At 38.2% G+C, this 18,496-nt stretch overlaps 1 protein-coding gene across 1 annotated transcript in view; it reads right to left on the reverse strand.

Annotated features, from left to right (window-relative positions):
• Positions 1-1,329: 1,329 nt before the first annotated feature.
• pigm (phosphatidylinositol glycan anchor biosynthesis, class M) overlaps positions 1,330-18,496 on the reverse strand; it is a 159,087-nt gene continuing 141,920 nt past the window's right edge. The window contains exons 5-6 of the mRNA XM_028803918.2: positions 12,293-12,394; positions 1,330-7,886 (exon numbers count right to left, since the gene is read on the reverse strand). Of these exons, the coding sequence (XP_028659751.1) occupies positions 7,719-7,886; positions 12,293-12,394 (270 nt within the window). The 3' untranslated portion in view covers positions 1,330-7,718. The remainder of the gene's footprint in view (positions 7,887-12,292; positions 12,395-18,496) is intronic.

Genomic DNA, 18,496 nt, shown 5'->3' on the forward strand with positions numbered 1-18,496 from the left:
TGCCTCCACTTGGCATTCACTGATATTCTTCTTTTTTCCCCGTGCATTTGCCATTGTATTTAAACAGAATGCTGAACTTAAGGGAATATTTATATTGATTTGAATATTCAAAGAGCCGAAATTCTGCATCTGTTTTTTTTTTTGTGTGTATGCACAATTCGACTTTTATCACACTATGTTTTAGTGTGAATTCTACGCACGGCGTTATGCATGAGGCCCCTGGAGTTCAGTGTACAGTTTTGGAGTCCAAGCTAAGAAAAACACATTACAATGCTAATAGGACCTTCAGAGAAGATTGATTAGACTGATTACAGGTATAGGCTATGACCTATAAGGAAAGACTGAAGGAGAGTATGAGGTCATATTGCAAGACGTTCCCTTTTTAATTGTGAAAGGAATTAGTGCAGTAGATTCTTCAAGAAATGGAGACAGAAGGGTAACCATTAAGGGGAGATTTCATACCAGTGTAAGTAAGTTTTACTTCATACAAAGAACAACACACAAAGAATAAGAGACCATGTATATGCTAGAAGGCTCCATTGGGGCCTTCTAGACTCAACTAAATGTTATTTTGCAGAATTTAAGTGAAAATGGCTGGCAAGTTTTGTTGGGCTTTGTTGGGACTGTTCCCATCAAAATTGTTTTGGTATGTGTTATGAGACTTTACTTGTTATGAGACTTTATCTGTAAAAAAAGTAAGAATGTTTGCTTTGTGAGGACTGTTACTTTCTCAGTGAATAAGCAGTACAATTATTTTTGTAATTTGAATTATGTACAGTATTACCACTATATCATAACAGCCCAATTTAATGGCAGTACATATTAATAACTGCATTGTTTGGCTTGAAGAAATAATTTCAACTGACATGTCTTTTTCATATCTGCCTCTTTCAAATCAGGTGAATCAGTCTATTTTGGTTCTTGATCTTTTTACACCCTTTTTTGCTAAAAACAATTTTAAAGGATGAGCACCATGAACATGACTTTTTTAAATTGATATCTGGCTTTAAAACTCTACAACTTAATATTAAAGCAAACCATGTTAAAAATCTAATGTGGTGCTCTCATAGATTTCTCAAACAAGGTCCAGCTGTCTGACATTTATAAAATGATTAACTGACCATTTATACATAATACTTGAAACAACTTTACTGAAATTTACACTTTTTATAACAGTGATAGCTTTTGATGCCATTACAGAACTAACATTATGAAGAAAGAACTAAGCATTTACATTTTCACCAGGGTCACCACAAGCTTATAAACTACTCAAAATTCTATTATCTCTTGCATCTCTCTATATATATATATGAACACCACACCCACCTGTTTTACTGTTGTCAATGATTTTATTTTAAAAACAATACAAAAATAATTCATGAGAATAAACATCTTAAATGTTCAAATGCTTTTTACATTATGACATTCCCGGAGATTAGTAGAAGTTCCATTTCGTACCGGCAAAGACCCGCATATTTGTGCACGATGTTGTGTTCTATAAAAATATAACATATTAGGGCCACAGATAACAATATAAAAATATGGACACAGTGAAGAAAAACAAATGTTGAGAATAAAGTCAACATCCTGACTTTATTCTCAGCATTTCCACTTTAATCTCAAAGCTTATATCAAGATTAAAGTCGGCATGTTGACTTTATTCTTGTAGTTTATTTTTTGTCATTAAAGTCATCTTAAAATCAATGTTTAATTTACTAGATTTTCTCAAACCCCGTTATAACTAATGTAGCACATTAAATGCTTCGTATTAAGTGTTCCACGACCCAGTTGTTAATCGCTATGTGCTTCTTAAACTGTCTTCCTCTTGCACTGAGAGGAGCCACAGGCAGTGATCGCCACACAGAATACATTCACTTCATGATGTTACTGCTCTCTGAAACTTTAGAATGCTAAGATAAATACTTGATATAATTTTCATGATGAAATGCATTAAAGCATGTATTAAACATGTGGGGGTACGGTGCTGCCTGGAGTTTACATTTTTTATGGTGGGTTTAATCAATGTGCTTCAGTTACCTTTCAAAGTCATGTAGGATGTGGGTTTTGGTATGCTATATTGACCCTACTGTATGTGTGTGCCCCATTTAGTAATTTTTCCTGCCTCGCACATGATGCTTGCTGGGATGGTCACAATCCTGGATGGATGACATAATTAAAACGAAGAATTTTCTAAGTCCCTTAAAAGTTCTGAAAACTCACTGTCCTAAGTTTATAGCTAGTTTTATTTTCACAAAGACATTTATTGTGTGGTGATTGGTTATGTGGAGAAGGAAAAAGGAAGGATAGCAACTGGGGATTTGGTACGTTTGATAGAAACAGCACACCTGAAATAAAGAAAGAAGCATATCCATTGAATTCTGTGCTTTTGTCTCCGACCACCAGCTCACAAACCCAAACCTTTACACAATATTTCAGTTAAACCAGTGCGATACCCCTTCATACATCCAGCTTTTTGCAGCCTCGTCACACCTGCCATAAAGGTTCAATACACTGAATGTATACCTGGGGACCCCTTACTGTGAGGGAGCAGCACTACTGCCACGCCACCGTGCCCCCAAGTTTAATACATGTTTTAATGCATTTTAACATGAAAATGATATTAAATATTTATCTTAGCATTCTAAATTTATGTATTCTGTGTGGCGATCACTGCCTGTGGCTCCTCTCAGTGTAAGACGAAGTCAGTTTAAGAAGCACATAGCGATTAACAACTGGGGTAGGGAACACATAATACAAAGCATTTAATATGCTACATTAATTATGCCAGATTTTAAGAAAATCTAGTAAATTAAACATTGATTTTAAGATGAAGTTGAAGACATGGCAAAGTTAAACTAGAGAGAAAAAAAACAAGGGTTTAAACTGGAAATGTCGAGATTAAAGTGAAAATGTCAATTTTAATCTCAACATAAACAACACGAATATAGTGGAAATTTCAAGAATAAAGTTGACATGTTGACTTTAACCTCTGCATAAACGTGAGCTTAATGTGGAAATGTCAAGAACAAAATGGAAATGTCAACTTTAATCTCGACATAAACAGCAAGCTTACAATGTAAATGAAGTCGACATGTCAAATTTTTTCTCGACATACATTTTTTTTCTTCTTTGTGGCTCTAACACGCTTCCGTAGGAACAACCACTTTTTAAAATATTTTTTATTTTTATTATACGTTTACCTGTTGTCTCTTGCTGGGTATGAATGGTATAATAATTTAAATATTATATATTCATTCTTGTCATTTATTTATAGACAGGCACACACCTGTCTATATAAGGTCCCACAGTTGACAGTTCATGTCAGAGCACAAACCAAGCATGAAGTCAAAGGAATTGTCTGTAGACCTCCGACACAAGATTGTCTCGAGGCACAAATCTGGGGAAGGTTACAGAAAAATTTCTGCTGCTTTGAAAGTCCCAATGAGCACAGTGGCCTCCATCATCTGTAAGTGGAAGAAGTTCAAAACCACCAGGACTCTTCCTAGAGCTGGCCAGCTATCTAAACTGAGTGATCGGGGGAGAAGGGCCTTAGTCAGGGAGGTGACCAAGAACCCGATGGTCACTTTGTCAGAGCTCCAGAGGTCCTCTGTGGAGAGAGGAGAACATTCCAGAAGGACAACCATCTCTGCAGCAATCCACCAATCAGGCCTGTATGGTAGAGTGGCCAGATGGAAGCAACTCCTTAGTAAAAGGCACATGGCAGCCCGCCTGGAGTTTGTCAAAAGGCACCTGAAGGACTCTCAGACCATGAGAAAGAAAATTCTCTGGTCTGATGAGACAAAGATTGAACTCTTTGGTGTGAATGCCAGGCATCACGTTTGGAGGAAACCAGGCACCGCTCATCACCAGGCCAATACCATCCCTACAGTGAAGCATGGTGGTGGCAACATCATGCTGTGGGGATGTTTTTCAGCAGCAGGAACTGGGAGACTAGTCAGGATAAAGGGAAAGATGACTGCAGCAATGTACAGAGACATCCTGGATGAAAACCTGCTCCAGAGCGCTCTTGGCCTCAGACTGGGGCGATGGTTCATCTTTCAGCAGGACAACGACCCTAAGCACACAGCCAAGATATCAAAGGAGTGGCTTCAGGACAACTCTGTGAATGTCCTTGAGTGGCCCAGCCAGAGCCCAGACTTGAATCCGATTGAACATCTCTGGAGAGATCTTAAAATGGCTGTGCACCGACGCTTCCCATCCAACCTGATGGAGCTGGAGAGGTGCTGCAAAGAGGAATGGGCGAAACTGGCCAAGGATAGGTGTGCCAAGCTTGTGGCATCATATTCAAAAAGACTTGAGGCTGGAATTGCTGCCAAAGGCGCATCGACAAAGTATTGAGCAAAGGCTGTGAATACTTATGTACATGGGATTTCTCAGTTTTTTCATTTTTAATAAATTTGCAAAAACCTCAAGTAAACTTTTTTCATGTTGTCATTATGGGGTGTTGTGTGCAGAATTCTGAGGAAAAAAATGAATTTAATCCATTTTGGAATAAGGCTGTAACATAACAAAATGTGGAAAAAGTGATGCGCTGTGAATACTATCCGGATGCACTGTTTAAGTATAGTAGACCCCCACGAAGTCGCGATTCAAAGTTCGCGGCCTCAGTCATTCACGGATTTTTCCTTAGAACCTAACTAACAATTGTTACCGGAAACCGCAAATATCCTCCGCAATTTTTATGGCTTTTATTGTGGCAATACTGTACTGTAGAGAGAACCGAAGGCTTGGGATGGTGAAAGTAGCCAATAGAATTTGAAACTGCAACTCCCAGCAGTCCCTGCAGTGGATCTGATTGGTCTTCTGTAGAGGGTGCTGGGGCTGTTGAGGTCAAAGGGTGTCAGCGCTGCTTTTAAAAAGGGGGCCGGTGACCAAAAGCAAAAAAAAAGTTTTTGTAATTTGTGTTTCAAGTTCCTGTCTGTCTGCCTTCTGTTGGGTTACCTGTACTTATTAATTTTGTCCTGGATTGTTTGGTGCGTCTGGATTGTCTGCCTGTGTACATGAGGACTGTAAGTGGATTCATGGCCATCCTGTAAAGAAAGGAGCACTCCTGAACCCGTCCACCCGTCTTCACCATTTCAGGAACTACCGGTAGGACTATCTTTATATTCCCATTCAACGTGCGGATCTCTGGGCTATCTATTTTCATCATTACATTTCATCTGTTGCCGTTTTTCATGAACTTTTTCATGATTTACTGTGTGTGTTTTGTTTGTGCTTTGATGTATTTAATGTGTAATCGCCATAAGGGGAACAAGGGTGGTATCGTTGTTTTCTCATTTCATTTGTTTTCATTACATTCTTTATTTGCTGTTTGATTACCGGTTTGCTTTGTTTTTGTCTCTGTTTGTGAGTGTGTGCTGGTCAATTGGGTGTGTCCCTGGAATCTCCACCATAAAAATAAATAAATCACTGTTGATGGTGTGAATCTTAGCGGCACTGGACCGCTACAGCGTTATTCATTTCTCCTTGTTGCTGATTGACTGTGATACATCTCCAGCTGAGTGTTCTTGTGTTTTCCGTTTACTTAAAAGCCTGAGCAGCACCTGTCCTTTTTGGCTGATTGCTTTGCTTCTCTTTCCTCCCTCAGACATTCTCTGCTCCTGTTGGGGGTTGTGCTCCCCTATGATGTTTGTCTATTGTTTAATCGATAGCTAACTGCATACTGAGGTTTTACGTCTGAAAGAGACATGTTTGTTTGAAGTGTTTCAATAAAGTTCCTGTCTCTACAATCTCCTGTGTTTCTGTGACCCAAGAGTGACACCCTGTGATTGAGCAGCTGCACTAAGCCTAGCCTGCCAGCGTCAGTGCTTACCTCTGTTTGCTTGCGTGCTGCCAGTTCAAGTGCAGTTGGCTCAGTGATTTCATCCATGGAATCAGTTGCACCTTGTACATATTGTTCCAGTAGTTTTTTTAAATGGTTTTTACTGTTCATTAGCAGTGTGTAAAATAATCAGTGTTGCAGTAATTGTGATGCTCTTCCATTAAAGTGTTCCATTAAAATTTCACTTTTTCTTTGTTAATTGTGACGTCTACTTAAAGTGTAGCAAAAAAGTATTTGGCGTCCAGGGATGCATTAACCCCCAAGTATGTGGCGGTTTAAGGCTTAAAGCGCCAAGATGCCACCGAAATGAGCTGCACTGTCTAAGGCTTCTGTCAATGAATTACAGCACATATAGCGGTAACATCTGTATTTTACATTCTAGCACAAGACATAGCAGTACAGTATACAGGTTTACCTTTACATTCTTCATTTTTAGGTAATGTATTAAGCTGAGTTTGAAATTAAATTAAAGTGTTTTGGGGGCATAATTAGGGTTTAAACTAAGAAAATAGGCATTTTTTTTAACCACATCCAAAATTCGTGGATTTTCACAATTCGCGGGTGCTCTAGGAACGTAACCCCCGCGAATTTTGGGGATGTACTGTATACTAAATAGAAAATCGACCTGGGCATTGTTAAACAAAATGTAAACACTAAAGTGCAAAACAAACCTTCACTCTTTATCTGAAACTGCATTGTCCAATCTGACCTACTGATGAGGGCAAACTGATCAGCAGGAGTGACATTGGAGCATCACACAAGTGGCAGAATTTGCAGCTTTCCTTTTGGTTGCTAAAAGCGCAATAAGTGTTTAAATATAAATGCACTGTATTTTCTAGTAATTCAGAAACATGTTCTTATATATAATTTTCAGTTGCTGCCAAATGCACTTTATATTGCTGTTGAATATTTAGTAATTGTTTTAAGTGTTTCAAGTATGACGTTCACAAACTACTACATTAACATTTTTAATATGCATAATGCAATCCGGGATTGGCACTCCAGCCATCATAAAAAACCTCACACTGTTCCAGAGTGGTGCTGAGGTGTCACCCACTGCACTCGGGTTCCAGTCCAGGTGGTTCATTGCGTGGTGGCTGCAGCAACATGACAGCAGCACATTATCAGCAGGTGCACCAAAACACTAAAAGCCCAAGAACACTCTATGCTGTGTGTTCATTAGAACAATGTTTTTTTCTTTTTTGGAAGATCCTAAATTGGGTGATAAACTCTATGGACATATAACAAGTTCTGTTTATTCACATGTATAAAAGGCTAGCACATTTTCCTGATACACAAATGTATTTGGCCTACTTTCATTCTGATGTGTTGCACCGCACTAATCAGTTTATTGAACCATCAAAGAAAGAACTCAGATTATCTCAATAATAAGAAAATGAATGGGAGATTCACAAGGCTTCATGCTTTTGTTGAAAGTTCTCTTATACGTGTGGACTAAGTCATAAAGAAAAATAGTGCCATGCAAATGTAACTCAATTTCCAGTAGTATATCTAGCATGGAAAGGGTTAAAGGACTTCATGACCTTGAGATAAAAACAAAACATTTGTCTTTTATCCCACATGGCAAACCCAGCAGAAATACCTATACTAAAAAAGTAGCAAATGTATGACATGTAGTACAAGACAAGAACAGTCCGTCTGTACCTGAACAAATGCAGTTTTCCTTTATTTTTTAGAGACATTCAAAATTCATTGCATATTTATCAAAAATGCAATAAATGCATAAATGATTTTTTACTGGAGTTTATATTTAATGTATTATTATTATTATTTAGCAAATGCCCTTACCCAAAATAAATTACACATTTACTTGTGAGAAAAAACCTTAAACAACCTGTTTTATCTCAAAGCATTAAAAAAGTTTGTCTTTTTTAATTGAACTTTCTGGTTTATAATTAGAAATGATTTGTCCAAGTATGAATGAGTTAATAGCCAGGAACAGCAACCCAGCAAGCCAGATTAAGTCAAAGGTGTTCTTTCCTTCAAATTCCAGATAGTATGCAGGAGCCAACCACAAGCCCTAAACACAAAAAATAATAATTAATAAATTAAACAAGTAGTGTATCACATGCCAAGAAACATTTCTAATTGGGTAAACTATGGTGCTGTTACTGCAGAGTTTGAAGACATGGATTCTATGAGGACTAGAATTTTCATTTTTTTTACACTACCGGTCAAAAGTTTTAGAAACCTCAGTTTTTCTGGAAATACATTCAGTTTAATGTCTTAATGCAGGGCTATTCAATTACAAATTCAGTTGGGCCAGATTGTCAAACCAAGGTTAGCTGGGCCAGTCATTTTAGTGGCAAAGCAGCTCGTAATGACAAATTTTAAAACCAACACAAACAAATTTATTGAAAAACATAAGGTTTATTCGTTGTTTCTCTTTTAACTTTGGTCAGTTTGCAGAGCAAAAGGTGCATACAAAAAGAGCTGAATTAACAGAATCTGAGGTAGCCCCTATTTTTTCCACTTACAAAAGAAAAAAAACTGACCTAGGCTACATATCTGACCTATCTGATCACAAAGTGCATAAAACAAAATAGTGCACAGTAGTAGGCTATTAGAAATAACATTGTTTCCTTTTGAAACAAAATAAACAACTTGCACACATTTGACCCAGGAACATCTCAAAGTGCATAAAATAAAAAGTGCACAGTATTCACAACTATAACAACACTGAGGGAACATATTTTAAATCACCATGTGTGATTAGGCATGCCTCTGTTACGCATCCTACATTATATTGATGTATTGTAGGCTACAGTTACCCTGCTGACTTAGTGGGAGAAGTGACATTTTTTGTTTTGAACGAGAGCAGTGACTTTAGGCTCGTAAGTTGTCAATGCAATTCGAAGGCATTGGTGGAGAGTATGGTCAGTCAGGGAGCAACGAGAGTTGCTTTTTATGGAGTTCATGTGTGAAAAACTTGACTCACATGTATATGTTGATCCAAACATACTGAGCATGACGATCGCTACTTTCTTAATGTTAGGGAACTGATGTGCGTTGACATCAGTCCAAAACATTGCAGGCCCGTTAGTGGAAAGCTCCTGTGCCATGGTTACAGATGACTGCATGTCAACAAGTTCGAGTGTGAATTTCCCCTCGTCAATGGAAGGGACCAGTTTCTTAGCTCTGGCGGATAAGTCCCCTTCTATTGCAACAGTGAACGGGTCTCTGACAAAAACGGCCAACTCTGTGGGCAGATCAAGTCAATCCAATCGACCAGAAAAGTTATTTTTCAACATCGCAATGAAATCTGTCATCACATCCGTGATTTGTGCGGGGGATGAGATGCATTTGCGGAGTGTCGGAAAATGCAGCATTCGGCCTGTGCTCAAATCATTTGCGAAAAGGTCCAGTTTAACTTGGAATGTGCACATCTGTTCCACAAGGTCGATGACAGTTTTGTCTCTGCCTTGTAGTCCCAAATTGAGATCGTTCAGGTGTTTGAATGTGTCTCTCAGAATGCAGGCATCGGCCATGAAGTTGTCGTCCAGTATGCGACTCAAGTGCGTTTCTGCCTTTTTTTGCTTGCTGCCGCGGAGGAAAGTTATGATCTCTTCTCTGAGACCGCAGAAACGCTCCAGTGCTTTGCCTTTGGACAGCCACCTCACGTCATTATGCAAAAGAAGGTCGTGGTGCTCAGCAGACATTTCTGACAGCAGCATGCGGAATAAGCGGTGTTGGAGGCTTGATGTGGAGCGAATAAAATTAATTATAGCCATAACGCTGTCCATTGTCGTTTTGAGCGCCCCGTTTAGTTTTGCGCACAACACCGCCTGATGCACAATGCAGTGTAAGGAGATCAACTGAGGTGCAACAGCGGACCAACGTGCTGCCAAACCATTCACTTTCCCTGTCATGGACGGAGCCCCATCTGTCACAAGCATGCACACACGCTTCATATCCAGACCACTGTCTTTAAAAAAGGCGGAAATTTTCCCAAAAACTATATCGCCAGTTGTGTGTCCTTCTAACGGCAGTAGGCCGAGCAGCTCCTCTCGGAAGCATTTGCCATCAAAAAAACGGACATATATGCACAACTGAGCAGTATCAGTTTTGTCTGTGGACTCATCTACTGCTATAGACATAGTATCAGCTTTCATCAGGTCTCCTAACAGCGTTTCATACACATCTGCAGCAAGAATTTCAACCCTACGAATGTTTGAAGTATCTGACAGGGGTACGTTTTTTATAGCAGATACCACGCTCATTTTAATTTTATCGTCATTTATCACCTCATCCACGACAGCCAGCATACAGTCCTTCACGGTTTCAGAGTCTGTGAATAGCCTTTTCTTTTTTGCCAGTATCCAGGAAACACGAAGGGATGCTGCAGTAGCTCTCTCTTGGGCTGTGAATGACCGCACCATGGTAGTACTGCTCCGGTTGTAAGATGCAATCAAACTCTGCACTTTTGCAGCCCTCTCTTGAGATCCCTCTGGAAAATTGGTGCGAAAAGTGTGGTGTTTCTCAACATGATGCCTCCGCACATTGTAATCTTTAAATACTCCAACGCACTCATTACAAATTAAACACATTGGTTTGGCGTTTGGATGTGGCGGTAAAATAAACAAGTATTTGTCAGTCCAGGCAGGGTTAAACTTACGGTTTTCATTGGCAATTTTACGTTTCAGTGTTGAGAAAGACATATTGATAGTAATCTAAGCTACTACCGGCACGCTCTGCATTGTTTGCGTGTTGCAGGCTACGTAATTTATGTAGGAATGCGCGTTTTTGGCGGGACCATAGACTTAAATACTTTATATTTATATTAATATACTATATATTTATATTAATATAATATATATATTTATATAAAATTATATTAAATAACAATTTATGAATAATATATATTAATTTATTATCTATGGGCGGAACCACGGGCTGGGCCACTCGGAGGTTGATTCTGGGCCGCATGTGGCCCGCGGGCCGCCAATTGAATAGCCCTGTCTTAATGGTTCATTAAATCAAAGCACAGAACAAATAAACAATGGCAAATTAAAAAAAAAAAGTTGAGGAATCATTAAGTGTACATTTTATTCAAAGTTTTGATTCATCAGAGTAGCCATCTTTGGATGATGTAACAGCCAAACTGTGGTAACCCTTTTGATTCAGAATGCCAGTCACTCTGTGCAAGTCACCAACTCTGCCTAAAGCAGAAGAACCCCAGATAATTACACTTCCTCCTACTGTTTGACAGTTGGTGTCACACACTGAGAAACCATCCTTTCACCAACTCAACGGTGTACAAACACCCTGTGGGATGAACCAAAGATTTCAAATTTTGAATCATCGGTCCAGGAGACCATCTTTCAGTCTGCAGTAGTCTACAATACCCTGTTTTGTCCTCTTACTTCCACTCACCATGTCAAACCTGCAGTACAAAGTCTCCTCTTCACAGTAGAAACTGAGACTTGCCTTTTTTGACCACTGTTAAGCCGTGCTCAAAGCTGTTGTGCTCTAAGGCACCTATCACACAAGCTGGTGACCCTTAGAAACTTATCTTCTGATTGGGTTGTGACTTTGGGTCTGCCAGATCTCTTCCTATCAGAGTTTCTTCCAGTTTCCAATTAACCTTTGGATTATGTAGGGACACAGTACTCACTGACACTTTTTTTTGCAATTTCTTTAAATGAAAGGTCTACACTTCTAAGGGTAATAATGTTCTGTATCATTCATTTGTGTAATATTGTCCTAATAGTACTTCGAAAGTTGTAGTACCTTCGATTTGCAAAGCTTCATTTACTTTAACTGCTGCAGAAGGTTTTATCCTATTAGCTGTTCCCTGAAGAAGGCCCATTTGTAATATTCGGAAATTTCCTTTTTTTTTTTTGCAAACCTCAACTTTAAATTTCAACCTTTTCAATTTTTTACGTCATTCATTGCATTTCAACAGATTAAATCTGAAGTAAAACTGGAAAAACAGGTGTTCTAAAACATTTGAATGGTAGTGTAGGTATATTAAATCAAATTTAATTCTAAATTATTACATGTACCAAGAACCAAATTTACATAATAAAACAATATGTGGAAATATTATATTGCTATGAATATGAATATCCTGCATAGCATTTAGGTAATCAGGTTTAGGGTGTTTTGCTTTTCCTTTTAAAAATAAAAAAAATAAAATTGCATTTTCCCAATACACTACTGTATTTCCTAAGAAATTTTACCATTCATTCTTGGTCTGTCTGGTCTGCCTGTTTTGTTTTCTCAGTAATTTAAAAATAGTGTCTGAATTTTTCTTTCCCACCTTTTCTTTAGTAACCATTAGTATTTTTACAATACTCTGATATATTCTACAATACTCTATAACATTTATTAAAGATATAATGTTTATATAAGATGTAATGTTGGAGATGCTAGATTGCAAAGCTTAATCTAGCAAGATATTTATCAAATCATTGTTTACACTACCTGTCCAGCAAACCATAGGATTAGCAGGCCAAAAACTTTTTTTGTTGACATCACCAAGGAAGGAAGAACCAGAGGAAGTAATGACAAATACCATAAGAAATACTGCAAAAGAAAAAATGTATCAAGCAAGTTAATGATTTATACAGTATTGCAGCTGGTACTAAGCAAACCTAGAAAACATATTCAGTTATTTTTGAAAGGTTTTTTAAACATTGTGACACACCACTGCCTATAAATAGAAAAACAAGGGTAAAAATAATATTATATGACTTTCCACATTTCAAATTATTGTGTATTTGATTTTTGAGAGAATGCTATGACTACAAGATCACCCATATAATATACAGTAATCCCTCCTCCATCGCGGGGGTTGCGTTCCAGACCCCCCCGCGAAAGGTGAAAATCTGTGAAGTATAAACCATACATTTATATGGTTATTTTTATATTGTCATGCTTGGGTCACAGATTTGCACAGAAACACAGGAGGTTGTAGAGAGACAGGAACGTTATTCAAACACTGCAAACAAACATTTGTCTCTTTTTCAAAAGTTTAAACGTGCTCCATGACAAGACAGAGATGACAGTTCTGTCTCATAATTAAAAGAATGCAAACATATCTTCCTCTTCAAAGGAGTGCGCGTCAGAGAGAGAGAGAAAAAAGCAAACTGTCAAAAATCAATAGGGCTGTTTGGCTTTTAAGTATGCGAAGCACCGCCGGACAAAGTAGCTGTAAGGAAGGGAGCAAGCATTTTTCAGCATTTTTTAGAGGAGCGTCCGTATCCTCTAGGCCAGTATGCGAACAGCCCTTCTGCTCACACCCCCTCCGTCACGAGCAGAGAGCAAAAGAGAGAGAGAGAGAGAGAGGGGAAAGCAATCTTTTAACTATGCGAAGCACCATGCGGGAAGCTTATCGCTTGTAAAGCAGCCACATTTAAGCCCAGCAAAGAAGGGAGCACTGTGAAGGTAATCTTTCAGCGTTTATTGAGGAGCGGCCGTGTCCTCTAGGGGTGCGAACAGCCCCCGTGCTCAAAATATATTTGAGGAGTTTTATTTAATACATAATACGCGCTGTGGTTACAAGCCAAGCCAATAGCGTCCCTTGTATGAAATCAACTGGGCAAACCAACTGAGGAAGTGTGTACCAGAAATTAAAAGACCCATTGTACGCAGAAATCCGTGAACCAGCAAAAAATCCGCGAAATATATTTAAATATGCTTACATATAAAATCCGCGATAGAGTGAAGCCGCGAAAGTCGAAGCGCAATATAGCGAGGGATTACTGTATAGACATATCCCTTTAAAATTACACCAAATATAAACTATAGTTGAATTAAGAAATCTCAGAAATTAACATGTAAGAGTGCAAATTTTCTTCAACTCTTAAGGTTTTCACTAATACAAAGGATAAATATCGAACTACTCAATATTAAAAGTAGTGCTGGGCAGTGATTAAAATTTTTAATCATGATTAACCATACGATTGGCGTTGGATGAATGGAATATAAAAGAAAAGGAACCAGCAACTGTGACTAATAACACTGCTAATATAATCCGTGCTGTACAGCTTACGGAGCTATTTCACGTCATCTGCTTTCGCATACGCTCACTTTGGTATTGCAGGCTGCTATGAAAATTCACACAATTGCCTGCTTGCTTTGTCGGGTGAGGTGCATTGCAAACTTTTTAAACCTTAGCAGTACAGCTAGCCACGTGCTTAAAGAGAAACAACTAGTGATGGGCAATGATTAAAATTTTTAATCATGATTAACTGCACGATTGTCTGCGATTAATTGTGATTAATCACAGACCATCACAATAATCACATTGTTATCCGCAAAATTAAATAATGAACTCAAAAGTAGTGTATTGTGTGTATTTGGTTTGCAAACACTTTAAACAAATAAGATGCTTTTTAACAGCAGTATTCCCTTTACATAGTAGCAGTTAAAATATTTCTTGTAAATCTCAACTTAAGCATTAATGTAATCAAATCACTGCCACTGCCAGGGCATTAACATTTTATCTAGTTTGTTATAGAAAAACAAGTTACCCTCAGAATCCAGAGCCACGATCACAACATTATAAAAGGCACATTCTGAGCAACAGCAAGTTAACATTTTTAAATGTTTTCTTTTTTATCTGAACAGATACCAGCATAAACATTTTCTTTTATCAGGGAGCAGCATAAATAGTCTATGTTCAGTAGCAACTCTTCGAGGGCTAATATATTTTCTAAAAAACTCAGTTTTCTGAAAAGCGTACAAAGTAATGGTTTCACACATAAATCAACATAAAAAGTCTGTTGCTTCCTGTTGTGCCTGCTGTCGGCACCTGTTTGCCATTTGCGGCAGCGGAGGCTCAATGGCCAGCACGAATGCATGGTGGGCTGTCTGGATGGCTGTCTTTGTGAGACAGGTGCGCGGGAGTGGCAGTTGCAGTGAGACGCAATATGGTTTGTACTTCCTGTCATTGTAAGTATCTGTCCTCCCAGGCGAATGTTGCCATAGGTGCATCAGCTACATGAATGTGTTCAATATCATGATCAGCTGGGGACCTATCAGATGATACCAGTACCTCACTTTCGTTTTCGATCTACATCTCCAGATCAATTGCATCAAAATCGGAGTCCGACAAATCAGAGTCCGAATCAGCAATAATACGAAAAAAGTCATTCCCGTATTATTTTGCTTTGAGCATTCACTTTGGTATCTCTCCACATGCCATTTTAGAAGCTGTTTGCTCTTCGCTACTCATGCACGCGCAGGGAATCGAGGTTAAATCAACAAAACTAACTTTCCTTCTAGCAAAAGCGTATTGAAAAGCACTCTAAAAAGAAGATCACTGATCTCTATCGATTGAAAGCGAGACTGAGGCTTTCAAAATAATAATAATAACAAAAACTGCGTTAACGAGCGATAAAATAATTGTCTGCATTAATTAATGCGTTTACTCGATAATAAAGCGTTAACTTGCCCAGCCCTAATTAAAAGGTATAGGAAAATATACTGAGGAAATTAAAGTGCTGACCAGAACAATGCTAAAGAAAGTCATCAAAATATTATAAGTCATAAATTTCGCCTGTTCTCAGGTAAACATGTCAAACCACTGAATAAAACTTTTTATCTAGTAAGAATCAGCAATCACACAGGCAGATGATATCCACAGACACCTCTGTCTTACATGGTTTACTACTTGGTCAGTGAACAATGCTTCTTAACTTAACCACTGACAAACCTGATGGATAGAACTTTACACCAGTGATTAGCCAGACTTTATCACCAATTTGTCTTATATGTACATGAGAAACCATTGGCAATCTGTCTGACTACTTTTTCCTGTACAACCTGTTGAAAGCATCAGCTCTCTGTTTTCTGACTGACTTTAACATCTGCTCAGAAGACTGTTCTGAATGGAGTTGGGCATGGGTGCTATACTGTATATAGTTCAGTCATGCTAAAAGTATAGCAAAGTGAACAAGCAAGATTGGTGGTACAGAAAACAAATATTCATGTTGCTGAAGAAGGACATCAACTGACCACCAACGGCCCATTGAACCACTAGGGGTTGTTGCAGCACCCTAACCTCAGACACAAACTCACAAACACAAGTCCCATTCAAATAAAAGTAATTTAATTTTACAAATACCTTCCACAGAGGTTCCAAGCACAATAAACACAACTCTCTAAACTCCTTTTCTCCTCCTCTACACCTCTCAGAAGAGCTTTGTCCACTGCCACCCGACTCTGACTTGCCTGGCTGAGGTTGAGTGAGATCTGGAAGTACTTCCGGTGCTAGGGCAAATACTGAAGAAAGTAATTTGGGTAATTCGAAGTCCCAACATAAAGAGATTGTTAACCCTTTCACCTCCTCCTGGCAGGCCTCACAGAACACCACAGGGCTGCACCAAAGCATTACAGGTACCAGCATTCCTGGAGGAGTCAATGTGGGAACTATACATATATACACATAAATCCATATACATATATTATACATACATATATATACACATACATAAATACATACACATATATATATACATACATAAATACATACATATATTATATATACTGTATACATGCATAAATACTAGGGGTGAGCGGTATGACCAAAATTCTATATCACGGTATTTTTCTAAATTATCCCGGTTTCACGGTATTCGATGGTATTTTTTTCCCCATGCATGAGTGGATGTTAACCACATTTTCCACTGCAATTACTGGCTAAGAATAACCTATTCCACTGTCAAGAGTATTGTAAATTGTACAAAAAAAACATTTTAATGTGCACACAAGTATTAATACAGGTTTGCATTGCCCCATAAAGTGATAGTTTTTAAGGGGGTGGCACTAATGGAGAAGGTATCACATTGCATGACAGATGCAGTCAAAATATAGAACCTTTTTATTGAACAAATTTTGCAAAAACTTAAACTATAATTTTGACAACATATTTTCAACCATACAAAGAGGCATTTAGACTTAATAAAATATCCAGAAGTGCTTGTCAAATGTTGTATTGCACTGAATATGTCTTAGAAAAGGAATAAATAGTAAATATTTTTTGTAAACCAACTACACTTTCTGTTAATGTTAACAATCTCTGTCCACTGACACGTTAAAGTGACTTTTTTAAACAACTTTATCATCATTAAACTGCATAATATTCAAACTAATAAATAATAACAATAAAATAAATAACAGTATTATTACTGATAGTTGCACTATTGCTTCAAGACTTCAAGCCCAGGTGCATTACACAGTATTCACCAAAATTCACCAAATTAAAATAAAATAAAACAAGTGCAACTTGGTGATGACATCTTTACCAACTGAACCATCATTTAGGCAAACTGCATTAATATGGACCTTGCTTCAAGCTAAGCTATATGCATAAAAAATAAACCTGCAACTTGCATTTATAATGCTATTTGTGGTATAGCCCTACGGAATCGTATTAGGGCCACGGTGAAGAAAAAAAAAATGGACACAGGGAAGAAAAAAACAAACTATATGTCGAGAATAAAGTCAACATTTCCACTTCATTCTCGCCGTTTATGTCGAGATCAAAGTCGACATTTCCACTTTATTCTCGCTGCTTATGTCGAGATTAAAGTCGACATTTCCACTTTACTCTCGCCGTTTATGTTGAGATTAAAGTCGACATTTCCACTTTATTCTCATAGTTTACTTCATAACTAAAGTAGAATGTCGTAAACTAAACTTCTTCCTAAAATCAATGTTTAATTTACTAGATTTTGTCAAACCCCGTCATAAGCTAATGCAGCACATTAAATGCTTTGTGTTAAGTGTTCCCCGACCCAGTTGTTAATCACTACTTTTCTTAAACTGACTTCCTCCGCACTAAGAGGAGACAGCAATCACCGCACAGAATCCATTCACTTCATGATATTCCTGCTTTCTGAAAATTTAGAATGTTAAGATAAATACTTGATATCATTTTCATGATGAAATGCATTAAAGCAGGTATTACACATGCACGGTAGTGAGGCGGTAGTGCTGCTCCCTCGCAGTAAGGGGTCCCAAGGTGTATGTTCAGTGTAGAGAACTTTATGGCAGGTGTGATGAGGCTCCAAAAAACTGGATGTATGAATGGCTATCGCACAGGTTTAACTTAAATATTGTGTAAATGTTGGGTTTGTGATCTGGTGGTCGGAGACACGAACACAGAATTCAATGCATGTTCTTCTGAGCAGGCTTTCTTTATTGCACATGTGCTGTCTCTATCTGATGTACCAAAACCCCAGTTCCTGTCCTTCCTTTTTCTTTCACCACATAACCAATCACCACACGATAAACGTCTTTGTGAAATTAAAACTAGTTATAAATTTAGCCCACGGAGTGTTCAGAACTTTAAAAATATCTTCGTTATACATGTTTAATTATGCCATCCATTCAGAGTTGCGCCCATCTCTGAATGAGTCGCCAGCACATCGCAGGATCGATACAAGCAAAACATACACTAGCAGGGTCAATATAGCATAACAAAACCCCACATCCTACATGACTTTGAAAGAAAACTGAAGCACGCCGAGTAAACCCACCATAAAAACATGCAAATACAAGGCAGGGTACACCCAAGACACCTTTGCTGCAAGGCAGCAGTGCAACCTCAACGCCGCCGTGCCCCCCATATGATTAATGTATGCTTTAATGCATTTCACTATGAAAATTACATTATTTATC

This window comes from Erpetoichthys calabaricus, chromosome 6 (genome assembly GCF_900747795.2).
Source record: "Erpetoichthys calabaricus chromosome 6, fErpCal1.3, whole genome shotgun sequence".
Lineage (NCBI taxonomy): Eukaryota > Metazoa > Chordata > Cladistia > Polypteriformes > Polypteridae > Erpetoichthys > Erpetoichthys calabaricus.